Source organism: Eleutherodactylus coqui, chromosome 4 (assembly GCF_035609145.1).
Source record: "Eleutherodactylus coqui strain aEleCoq1 chromosome 4, aEleCoq1.hap1, whole genome shotgun sequence".
Lineage (NCBI taxonomy): Eukaryota > Metazoa > Chordata > Amphibia > Anura > Eleutherodactylidae > Eleutherodactylus > Eleutherodactylus coqui.
This window is the reverse complement of record NC_089840.1, coordinates 24,271,186-24,283,963: the sequence shown is the minus strand read 5'-3', so window position 1 is coordinate 24,283,963 and position 12,778 is coordinate 24,271,186. Positions and strand designations below refer to the sequence as shown.

The 12,778-nt window shown below is 42.9% G+C and overlaps 1 protein-coding gene across 2 annotated transcripts in view; it reads left to right on the top strand.

Annotated features, from left to right (window-relative positions):
- GBE1 (1,4-alpha-glucan branching enzyme 1) overlaps positions 1-12,778 on the top strand; it is a 114,166-nt gene that overhangs the window by 93,231 nt on the left and 8,157 nt on the right. For both annotated transcript variants that reach the window (XM_066599141.1, XM_066599142.1), the window contains exons 14-15: positions 4,302-4,486; positions 5,894-6,024. In XM_066599141.1, the coding sequence (XP_066455238.1) occupies positions 4,302-4,486; positions 5,894-6,024 (316 nt within the window). The remainder of the gene's footprint in view (positions 1-4,301; positions 4,487-5,893; positions 6,025-12,778) is intronic.

Below are 12,778 nucleotides of genomic sequence, written 5' to 3'. Positions count from 1 at the left end.
TTGTAATATGAAACCATACAGTATTCCCATTTTGTCATTATTTTTCATGGGAAGATTGACCTTGAAATGTAAGACATGTACCTAACACTATTGAAGTTGTTCTGCTGCCGATGCCGAGCTCATAGCCACAGGCATTTATTTCAAGGCTGCTCCGACTGTTAATTTCTCGGCTTTTTTCTTGCATCATTTGCATTGTCTTGCCTCGTCGTTAAGCGGTCTGAATGTTAACTATTTATTTTGGAATTAAACGATACCTTGTACTCGGCAAGCGGAAAGTCTTAGGAAACTGGAGGGGTAGTAAAGGGAACCTGTGGCTGATGGGAAGCAGCAGGCACAACAAATGTGCGCTACTTTATTGGCTTAATATATGCTTATGGGGAAAGCCACACCGAAGGTTTTATTTCCCTTTTTGATAAAAGTCTATTTCTTACAAGGATGAATCTTTTTTTTTTTTTTTTTTTCTTTTTAAATCCATTTCCTGTTTTAAAAGGACTTTAAGCTTTACAAAATATGATTAGTGATCTTGCTGGCTGCTGCTTCCTAAAGTGCAGATTATAGATCCCTGAAGGTGAATGCTTATGTACTTTGGGTTCTCTTAACACAACCATATAAAAAAGCTTAAAAACGGATGGGCAACATTAAAGTAACACACTGGTGTATATTCTTCATGGTGTTTTTAATAAACAAGCAAAACAAATCCTGAAATGCCAGAAACCAATATGGCGGAAGTATATGGCCAGTCTCATATGAAGGGATTTGAATCGCGGAGTCAGCGATCACTGTCTGCGCAGATGATACACGGGCATTGAAGGGTATGGACTTTTGCCGGTTCGCTCACACTTGCGGGTAGGAATTGTGGATTCCGTGAGTGGAAGAAAGATCGCAGCATGCTCTATTTCACTGGATTCCTCGCATATGGGCTCCATTGATCTCTACGGATGTCTTTTGATTCGCAATGAATACACAATTAAGATTGCGTATGGGCGCAGATTTGCTCGCAAGTTGCTAAACCCAATACAAATGGTATAAAGAAAGCAGGAATTTGTGGGCAGAGAATGCAGGACAGTCTGGGGAGCAACACACCCATCCAGACTGCTGTCTGCAACCTCCGCTTGTTCTTCTGGGCTCTTCCTACTCTAAAAGAAGTGTGTGTGTGTGTTGTGTTTTTTTGTTTTTTTTCTTAAAATTCTTTATACTACTTCCAAAAAAAGTAGTATAAACCAGCCAAGCCTAGAGATCAGTATCCCATTATCTGAAGCCTCTCAGAACAGCTCTCACCTCGACAGTACGAGGGAATGTCGCTTGGGCGGTTGCCTGAGGGATACAAGGGTGTTTCCAGGAGGTTGGGCTACTTTTTGATGTCATTCTCTGCTTGTGGTCTGTCTTTCGCACGAACAATACGCTGTCCATACACGTGGAAAACCGCACGCATGCGCAACCATTTCCAATTCATTAACCCGATCACTCACAGGTCTTCCACTGCGGCTATATGCAAGCGGAATCCATTTCGATTTCATCACTTCCTTTACACTGTTGGAGTATATTCGCACATGGCAGATTCAATTATGCAAATGACAATCTATTCCATGCATCTCAGTAGGTTTGCTTTGGTGCAAGACCTATTTTGAACAGTCGCTGGAAATTCTGCTACAATCTGCAGTGTATGAATACCCTAGAAGTGTTTGTCTGACGTCAGTCTTGGGTTGGGTTGAGGTGAGTGGCTCCACATTAGTCTGCACTGAGCATTTAGCGCCCTCATACTGCAATCTGGCTTTCTGCATGCCACTAGGGGAAATGGTGATTGGGCTTGTGCTGCGGTATCGGGTGATGCGTATTTGGCTTCTTTTCTGTGAGTTATGCCTTTTGTACAAATTGTACTGCGCAGGCACGCACACTTCTGCAGGCCCGAAAAGAGAAGACCCGGACAGGTAACGCAGGGTCCTCAGCCGCGGGCAGGGTCAGATTCCACTGCGGGCCCCTAAGAACATTGTTCTTCCTCTTTACAAGTCACTGGTCAGACCACACATGGGATATTGTGGATAGTTTGGGGCACCGGTAATTAAGGAGGAAATATCAGAGCTTGAGCGGGTACAAAGGCGGCAACTAAAGTAATAAACTGAATGGGCGGACTACAATACCCAGAGAGGCTATCAAAATTGGGGCAGCCGAATAACTATGCCTAAATATATCAGGGGACAATACAGCGATCTCTTCCATTATCTATTTATACCCAGGACTGTAACAAGGCGGCGCCCTCTACATCTAGAGGAAGGAAGGTTTCTGCCCCAACACACAAGGGGGTTCTTTACTGTAAGAGCAGGGAGACTATGGAACTCTCTGCCTGAGGATGTGGTGATAGTGAATTTGATAAGAGTTTTTTTTAGGAGGGGGCTGGACGCCTTTCTGGAGTGTAGCAATATTACATGTCACGGATTCACTTCAGAGGGGTTGGTGATTTGGGGATTATTCTGATTGCCCGATTTGGAGTCTGGAAGGGATTTTTTGCCCCCCCTAAAATTAGGACAATTCTCTTCTACGTCATGTTTTGTTTTTTTTGTTTTTCACCTTCCTCTGGATCAACATTGCAGGATAATAGGCCAAATTAGTATGCAAGGGTGAAAAAAAAATGTCTATGTATGTTACTATGTCTAGACCTACGCAGTTCTAATTTCAGACACTCTTCCCATTCTTTTTATAGAAAGTTAATATTGTATAACTCGTCGGTAATTGCCAAGATCTGCTGAAGATCATCCCTAAAAGAATATAGAAAATGTTCCTTTTCAAATATTTGTTGTTCATTAGCACCCTATTGTGTTAAATCCCATTAATTGTCGTCCCTGTCTCTTTTGTCATTTTATAGTTTTAGTAGAAACAACTTAAAATTAATTACAGGAACACAAATCTCAGTGGGTACGTCCTCGTACTTACCTCCACATTATCCATGCTTCACATGTTGCTGTTTACAGAAGAAATGTGAGGATAAAAGCCTTTGTATTCCTCTATGGAGTTACTTAATTATCTTTTGCATTGTTTTTAATCTATTGTTACATTGCTTATGTGCCTAGTGTATGATTAAAGTTAAAATTTCCAAATCTGGGTTACTGTAATATTGCAAAAACTTCTCATTTTCTTTGTGGAAATGCTGGTGTAAAGTGAGGGGAAGGTCATGGAGGTCGGGAATCATATTTGGAAAGTGCTGAAAAAAATATATAGACAGTTTTTGTACAATGAAGAGAGCAACTGGATCTTGGTTAGGTTAACCTCCTTTTATATCAATTGTTGCTGGGGGTCAAGCTCTCTATTGGGCTTGTACCCACTGGCGATACTTTCCTGCGATTCGAGAGTGAGTGAAAATGCTTGATTGTGAAACCATTGTTTTACGATAGTTTTGTTCCAATTTGCGATGTCTTCACTTAAGGCTTCGTAATAAAGTGCCCACTTTTACCGTGTTTCCCCGAAAATAGGTTATACTATCAGGGTAGGATCTATCGGGTTTTCGGGGTAGGCTTGAAATATAAGGCCTGCCCCAAAAATAAAAAAAATCCTCCTGGTCCGCGGCATCCCGATGGAATCCGGCAGCGCTGCGGCAAACGGCTGAGTCCTCTTTGTCTGCCTGCTCAGCTTCTGCTGGTGACGGGCTTTGAATACCCCACCTCCAGCAGAGCGAGCCCTATGATTGCCTAATCTCAGCGCCATCTGACAATCGCAGCCGGCGCTTGATGAGCCAATCACATCCATTCAGTGAATGACATCACTAAATGGCTGTGATTGGCTCATCGAGCGCTGGCTGTGATTGGCCAATCATAGCGCTCGCTTTGCTGGAGGCGGAGTATTTAAAGCCCCGGTGCAAGAAAGAAGCTGAGCAGGCAAACAGAGGACACTTGCCGCAGCGCCGCCGGAGACCATCGGGACGCCGCGGACCAGGTAAGTATAAGCTCCCCCCCTCCCTGAAAATAAGCTACTATTCCTTTTTGGGGGCAAAAAATATCAGTGTTTTATTTTCAGGGAAACATGGTAGTGTGTATTGCTAGGTGCCTTAGTGTTGTGTCCCCTTCAGAGATGCTTCCTGCAGATGGCTCAGAGAACCTCTGTGAAGAAGACACAGGACCGCACAACCGCTGTGGCCTCTTCAAGGTCAAGATTGTGGGGATCTTCGAAGTCGGGCCAGAAGAACTTTTTTTTTTTTTTTTGTAATCCCAGACAACCCCTTTAACAGTGAGAATGTTGCTTACTGCAAACTGCAGTGTTTTTATATTGTCTTTCTACATTAATGCGGATGCACATTGTGATTTTCTGTGTAGGTAATGAATTTGGTCATCCAGAATGGTTGGATTTCCCAAGAAAAGGAAATAATGAAAGTTATCACTATGCCAGGAGACAGTTTCATCTGGCTGATGATCAGCTTTTGCGCTACAGATTTCTTTATGCTTTTGACCGAGACATGAATAGATTAGAGGAAAAGTTTGGCTGGCTGTCATCTCCTCCGGTAAGCGCTGCGCACAGATGTAATTTAACATTTTTTTAATTTCCTTTTCATGTACTTTTTTTTTTTTTTCTCATCACTTTTGCATGACCGTATACTTTGTCATACTATACATTGATTGAGGGGATGGGGGGGGGGGGGGAATATTAAAGGTACCTTTTACACGGAGTGATTTATCATCTGAAAAATCGCTAGAAACAGCTGCTATGGCGGTTGAACAACAGTTTGACTATGAAACTTTTTTTTTTTTTTTTTGCTGCAAGGTGACTGTTTTATTAATACCGTTTTGGGATATGAACCACTTATTGATCGTTTTGATTCCATTTAATTATTCCAATTTATTCTCAATTGTTTGCTAGACATTCCAGTATATGTGTAAGGCCCCAAGGAGTTGCTCATATGCAGATACCTTTTTAGACAGATCTCTAAAAAGTACCTGAATTTTCACGCTGGAGCATTTAGACCCCATTGGCCATTTCTGGCTACTCCCGGCAGCTAAAGACTGCCCCATATAACACTTATACAGCGCTATGTAGGGCTGCCGGAAGTAGACTAAGACCACCGCTGGAGCATGAGTGCTCAATCGTGTAAGTGAAGGTAATATTTAATGGAGTGTTCTGGGTACAAACCTAAATTTCCTTCTATAAATGTAATGTGGGTGGTACTCCTCCTTTGATAGGTGCTTCATCCGTCAGATGTGCTTTTCCACAGTCTTCCATTGGCTGTCATGTAACCATGGGACTTTTTTCAGGCTGCTGAAATAGCCAGGACTGTAATCCCTTTCCACTCCGCTGTTTGTGATATGTCCATGCAGTGCAGGCCCTAGGGATAACGGAGGAGGACTGGCAAAGAGGGGGACTTATTGAATTGCTGGTCACGTGATTGTAGTATGTCGACCACTTGAGGCATGCCTAGGTAGGGTGGCCATTACCAAGGAGTATCAACGAAGTGCAATTAAATTACCTGTGACAGCATTCAAGGTGCAAAACAATAAATGAACTTTAGTCTTCCATAATAAGTCCAATGTTTCAACCGTGTTGGACCTTGTCAAGCATGTTTTGCACCTTGAATGCTGTCACTGAGCGTTTCTCATTGGATTTTATGGCTCTGCGGGTTCCGGGCCTCTGTGACTTTGCATTTACTTTGCTGTATATGTAAAGCGTACCACTTGGGGTTTTTACACGAATTAACTGCGGGCACTGGCACGGTCATGTGGCTGCTGCTGACGGACAAGGCGTCCATATACAAGTGAGTACCCACCGTATTGCATTTAAAGAGGCAAATATGCAGTTGCACCTTGAAAACTGGCTAAGAATGGGACGTTACCCATTGAAGTGCGTTGCTGGATTTGTAAAGATCTGCAGGTTTTGTTTTTGATTATGTAACAATTCATTCTTTTTCACCTCTTAGGCCTTTGTCAGTACGAAGCACGAAGGTGACAAAATTATTGCCTTCGAGCGGGCAAATCTTCTTTTTGTCTTTAATTTCCATCCTTTCAAGAGCTTCACCGGATACCGAATAGGCGTGAATGCAACGGGAAAATATCCTTTTCAAATTCTAGTCTTTATTGCGTGAACATCACACGATATAAGGTGTTGTAACAAGTGAGAATTCACGGAACAATCATAAGTACAATGCACGGCACTGCCATAATAACTGGTAGCGCAGGAATGGAGATGTTAGCAATAAAGCTCATTGTGTGCAAGAGTACATAGAGCGCTAGAAACCTGCTATTGGGCATTTCTTTCCTAGTTCACAATTCATTAAAGGGACACTGTCATCGCTTTTGAACCCCATAAAATACGTTGCATACTCGGCAGCCGACCCCCTTCCAGCGCTTTGCTCTTGTGGATTTGTCGCACTCCAACGACCTGAATCTTTCTGCGGGACCACCTCCTATAGAGATGAATAGTAGATGTGCAGAATGAGTCAAGCTGCTGGAACTTGCGCGCCCGGTGATTGTGAAGATGCTCCTTGACTCCCCGTTCCCTCACCTTTCAGCTCCATAACGTGACTTTTAACCCTTTCCAATCCAATTTGTATCCTGGTTTTCCTAGGGGGGCTTACTCTCTTTCTGCCGTTGTACAACGGCGCTATAAGCTTGCTAAAGCCAGTACTGCATGAGGTGACACGTTAGATAGGCTTCGACAGCAGAGAGGCTGGCAATATACAGTAAGAGAACCCCGACTAATGTCTTCCAACATCAGAGCTGTACAGCCTTAAATCATAATGTCTTCAGAGGTCAGACAGTGGATTGGAAAGGGTTAAAGGAGTATTGTCATCCAAGCATTTCCTAGCTGGTATGAGAGACCCTCGGCTGGTTTCCAGACTGCCTCTCTGGGCATTCCGGAAACTGCCAAAAGCCTTACGCCATTTCCTTAACTCCCATTGATGAGAACAGGTTTTGCAGAAACACCATGGCACAGTTGTCTATGCTGCTTCCATAACATACTATGTGGTCTCCTTAACATTCCCTTCAATGAGAGTTACAGAAACAGCATAAGGCTGTCGCCTCTGTTGTTTTTATGTTGGCCTGCGAGGATGGAAAACCAACCACAGGTTTCTCTTCTTGGTCAAGAAATGCTGAGATGGAACACCCCATTTACTAATCCTCCCAGGACAAAAGACATGGAAACTCTTCCATGTATTGCCCCGGGTTTCTTTTTGAAGGAGTTTGTTAGAAGCGGGAAGTAAATCTGCCTTGCTCTGGTCCATGCACAACTTGAGTTTTTACATCCTCACCGTGTCCTTTTCAGACAGGTGGGACATACTTTCTTATAAGTGAGTTGTTGCCAGTATAACTTGCCTTTTATATATGAAGGTTTCCTTGACTCTGCTGAAGGAAGACAATAAGAGTGTAGAATCAAGACATGATGCAGCTTTACAATTGTAGAAACCGATCAGAGAAGATGATCAAATGCAGAAGCAAAACATATAAACAAGGTCCTCGGGTGGTAAGGGCCATACCGAGAAGCTCCTGATGGCCTTTGTCATCCTACCCACATAGCCCTAATTGAAAAGTAGCAAGGGCTTTCTAAACTGATTGCAACAACCTACCGATGTACCAACTTTTGTAAAGTCCAATGGTTGAGTGTGTGCAATGCCCCTGCTCTATTGACACTTTTTACCATTGGAGTCCCTTCTCCTGTAGACTGGGTCACCCAAGGACAAACGATTGTACTTGACTGGAGAATAAGGCAGGAGAAAGTATTTGGCACCCTTGGCAATCTATGTGGGGATGTTCACAAATCTAACCATCTATACCACATTGCTAGCTTTGGAAGTGTGGATCAACCAGGATTTCGTGATCCTTCCTCCCCATGGTGTTCGCTGAGCGTCTCTGCAGGTAAACAAGCTGCAGCAGTGGTGTGTGTATACATAATATCACCGCTGCAGCAGGTGTAAACCAAGACCAGCGGTGAGGATAGGAGTGGCGGCACTAGACCCGTGGGGGAACGGAGCCATGAATACATCTAACAGTCCTTTTACACGGGACGAGCTGTCGGACAACCGATGCCTGACAGCTTGTCCCAGTGATGCTCGCTCTTGTGCTGTTCGGGCGAGTATCGTTGCATCGCTCTTAGCGCTGCCGGCATAGAGGCGGAGCTAGGCTTTCCCCTCGCTCTAATCACAGTAAGGAATCCCAGAATGCAGCATAAACTCACATGACAAGTTTTCCATTACTCAGTTTCCGTGTGAACCACATGAGATGGAAAATCCAGCGATCTGAGCAACTTACGAGGTCATCAGGTCATCAGTGCTAAGCCGGGGTCAGATTTTCACCGCTAGCCTTGTGGGATTTTCTCATGCAATAGTGTACAGAATATACAGAGAATGGCGTGGATCAAGGAAAATATCCAGTGAAAGGGGAATCCTGTAGACATAAAAAACTCATCACCGGAAGGGGTTAGAGGAGGATGTTGAAGATTGTTTTCACGAACAGACGCTGACCAGTCAAGAGCAGCCGAATACAATGTTGGTGCTCCAAGTAACATGTCAGAGCTCGCAGCTAGTCGTTCCTTAGCACGGATGGAGTATAACAGCAATGACCAGTTCCATCGCCATTGGCTACTTTATTGGGCAAAAGCGCGTACATTTTAAAATATTGAGCAGTAGCAAAACCTCACTTGGTTAGATGAATCCAGATCTCTTCACCCTGCTGATATGTCTATTGTTCAGAGCATATCAGTACACGCACCTTTTTGTATCTTGTGAAATAGAAGACCCTTTTATATGGAATGATTACCATTCAAAAAATGCGAAAATGAACAATAAAGTCAATCGTTGTATACGTAGCTAACGATCGAATGACAAATGATAAATTGTTCACTTTTCGTTCATTTTATGCAGGCATAACAATCATTGTTGGTTCGTTCACTTATCGTTTGGTCTAAATACCAATTGACCAATCCCTCTCAGTCACTTATACAGTGAATATGAACGACTGAACTATGTATCTGCAGTGTCAGATCCCCTTCCTCCACCCCCTCTGACCACCAGGGCATTCATAGAGCACTTTGCCTGGAACAGGAAACAAGAATTGTCTCTCTACTTTGTGCCTGACCACCCAGAATTACCATCTTGCTTTATTGGCACTCCATTCATTAAAACACCATCCAAGCACCGTGTCGCTAGCAGCCAACGAAGAGGCATTCCCTGGAGTTACCTACACTATTGGATGCCTCCTGCTGCCTTCCCCAGGTGAGCCCTCAGGATATCCATCTGATTCTTCTTTCTGGGCTTCTCAGCAGACCAGCCCTGCATGGCTACCGGCACCATCCTGCCCTGAATCCCTGAGCAGGGATGACCAAACTGCCCAATCAGTCGCCATTTCAAATGATCGCTCTGTGGGTAAGCCCTCCTGCTCTCATGTAGCCCATCTTGGTTACATATAGGTTATTTTCATAACTTTTCAGAGTTAACATTAGCAGACCTCCCCATAAGAGTATTTTGGAGGAATTTCTTCTTTGGGTCTAGTAATGGGTATACCATAATTCACCATTCTAACATCTGTTAGAAGTGTCCTGTACTTAAGAACCCCATCAAAACCCACTGCCTGCCATTGCATGGGATTCCAAATTTGGGCCATGAGATCAAAGTTAGTGACCTCGTTCCTTCCACTTCTTTAAACTACCAATGAAATTTTAATTCTATAATAGGAAACGGGAAAACTAATATTTCATGCTAAGATGTGTCGGTCTACAGAACACATCTAGCTTTTATACTGCAAATAGATACAGTAATTTGTAGCAGCTATGAGAATTTCTTTAGTCCACAATGGCCATAATTCCTGCCGAATAATTTGATCATTTTAGTTTAATTTATGCCATGACGAGTTGCAGCAGATCTGAACACCAAAGGTGGTTCATCGAGGTACTAGAAGGGAGCTTCCAATAAACTGGTCATTCAATGGTTATTTCCATGTGGTAGGGGTATATGTACACTGCTACCTTTTTAATGTTACGCAAGTTTTGATAAGGACTTCATATTCGGTACTTGCTTTTGACAGACTGTAATTAACAAGTACTGGGTGGCCACAATAGACACAGGATAAACCTCTCCCTACAGAGTATCATAAAGTCACGATTCTTTTTCTTCTTTTACTGTCATGTCTAGAGATGAGCGAGCATACTCGCTAAGGACAATTACTCGATCGAGCATTGCCCTTAGCGAGTACCTGCCCGCTTGGGAGCAAAGATTCGGCTGCCGGCCGGGAGCGGCAGAGGGAAAGCTGGAAGGAACGGAGGGGGGATCTCTCTCTCCCTCCCCCCCACACTCCCCACTTATGGCCGCAGCTCACCTGTCACCCGCGCCGGCAGCTGAACCTTTTCTTCCGAGCGGGGAGATACTCGCTAAGGACAATGCTCGATCAAGTAATTGTCCTTTAGCGAGTATGCTTGCTCATCTCTAGTTATGTCCTATCAGTCAGATATATCAAACCAAGAAAAGTTGTCAGAGATATTATATAATTCTATACTTCAAAAAAAATGTAGTGCTGAACTTATTCATGGTTACAAATTTTTTGGTAGAGAATCCTGAAAAAATGTAAACTGTAGATTCTCTACCAAGAAGGGGCTTCGGGTTTCTAGGCTTAGACATTGAGAAACGCTGCTCTAAACCTGCACCAAGGCCATGTTAATAGAGGTTGATGAATAGCAGTGAAGGATCCAGGAGTTTGTTACGAATTGATGTTTTAGGCCACGGAGCCGATAACTCGGTACAACAAGGCTTCTTTAGATCTTAAAACGCTCGAATGCACCAAATTAAAAAAATATATAAAAAATGATGCCGAGCGATTACCTTCATATCTGAGCAAAATTGACTTCTGATACAGAATTTTAAGTTGCAAAATTAAGGTTATTCATCCTACCCCCAAGGCCATTTTTATTCTCATTTATTTTCAATTTGTTAAAGTACGCACTGATTCAAATACAGTCAATTAGCCAGGAGATGTAAAATTATACAGTACTTTGATGCAAATGAGAGCTATTTGCGTGAACTAAATGAATGCTAAGATACAGTATATGAAAGATTAAGTATCCGTACTTATTACCCACGACTTTAGATGTGTTGATCTGATAGCTCTGGCGGCTGTACATTAAGAATATAAATGCAGTCCTCCTTGGCGTTTCTCAACCTCGGACCTGGACGGTCTAATTGGCGTGTAAGGTCAATGTGAGCGAGTCATTGGTATGTGATGGCTGAGGAATATATACATTATAGTTGGTCAACCATAGACTGCAACGAAGCATATTAATATAGTTAATGATCACAGAGACAGAGAGAGCGATCGTGTATTGGCATCTAATAACTTCCTGTTCTGTTAAAGTAAGTTTGCACAAAACTGTTTAAATTGTGTATACAGTGCGCCAAAAAGTATAGTGCAGGAAATGAATCCGTGGCTTTTTATCTATTTTTCTGCAGCAATTTTCCTGTCCATTTTGTCTATAGTCCGTGATTCTTTTGTAAGGCATCACTAATTGTTAACTGAAGTTCAGGCAAGAGGGGTCCCCACCCCCATAGTCCTATACAGACAACAAAATATGTACATACACTTGCATTGTATATAAGGCCTCAGCTTGAAAGGGGTATTTCGGGACGTTAATTTTTCTAATCGATGACTGACAGGCCTTCAGTAGATAATTAGAGGGCACCTGCTGCTCTGATGGCCACCAGTCAACTGATTCCATCGGCCGCTGTGACTGCGGTCAGCGCAGTGAAGAAGAATGTGCTGACCATAGCCCAGCGTCCAGGTTGGTATTGCAGACTCGGCTCCCATTAAATTCAAGTGTGTGGTTATCTTGGGCGCTAAAATCAAACGAGTTGCGCTGGCTTGTACAAATGCAACAGCTGCTGCCTTCGTTACAGGACGCTTCGGACCCCTGTTCTTACCATCAGTGGAGGTCCCAGTGGTCAGATCCCTCCTTTCCCTGGTCAGCAAGTCATTTCCTGTGCTGGAGATAGGGGCTAAGTTACTTTTCCGAGACCTCCCCTTTAAGACATCCCCTATAAATGAATAGAAGATCAGGCATGCGGTTTAAGTGCAGATAAAACTGCTAGTCCTGTAGCAACTCTTCTAGAAGTTACTACTCTCCCAACAATATCTTGTAAAATACAGATTGCTTCTCAGCAATGCTAGGTTATTAAGGGTAACAACGAATCTGTCAAACCTGCAGGACAAAGAATCTACCGGAGAGACAACCGACAAAAATTTTTTATTTGGGTTCACAAAGTCAATTTATAATTCCACTTCCTAAACATAAAATACAGTGTGCACAATAAATGCGGGAAGAGGTGAAAGCTCTAAAATAAAAAGTTTATAGAATGTAACAGAATGTACCTTCGCTACTACATGCTATGCTATTAACCAAGCCAAGGTCATCCTACAACTACGGAATAGAGCCGCTGATGCGTCTGTCTGCATAGAAGGCTAACTTTTTTTTTTTTTTCTCGTTCTAAAGTAGCAAATTGCATCTTAACTAGACCAGTTCATAGCGGCTATATAACTTAAAGCCGCTTCTAGATATTCTATGGTTCCCTTTTAATTGGGTTTAAAAGCAAATTGATCCGTTTATTATCATTTGCGCTCTCTTTATTGGGGACTTTTTATATTTTTCATTATGCATTTGTGGCGTGTTGTACATCACTTTTTTGTTTTGGGTGTTTTATATTTTTAATCTCTGTATAGGCAAAGTCATTTAATAAGTAATTAACCTTATAGATTAAGCCCCACTTACAGCTTTACTATTGTTTGGGAAGAGACGTTTAATGTCTGCCGTACAGTAAAAATGGCCG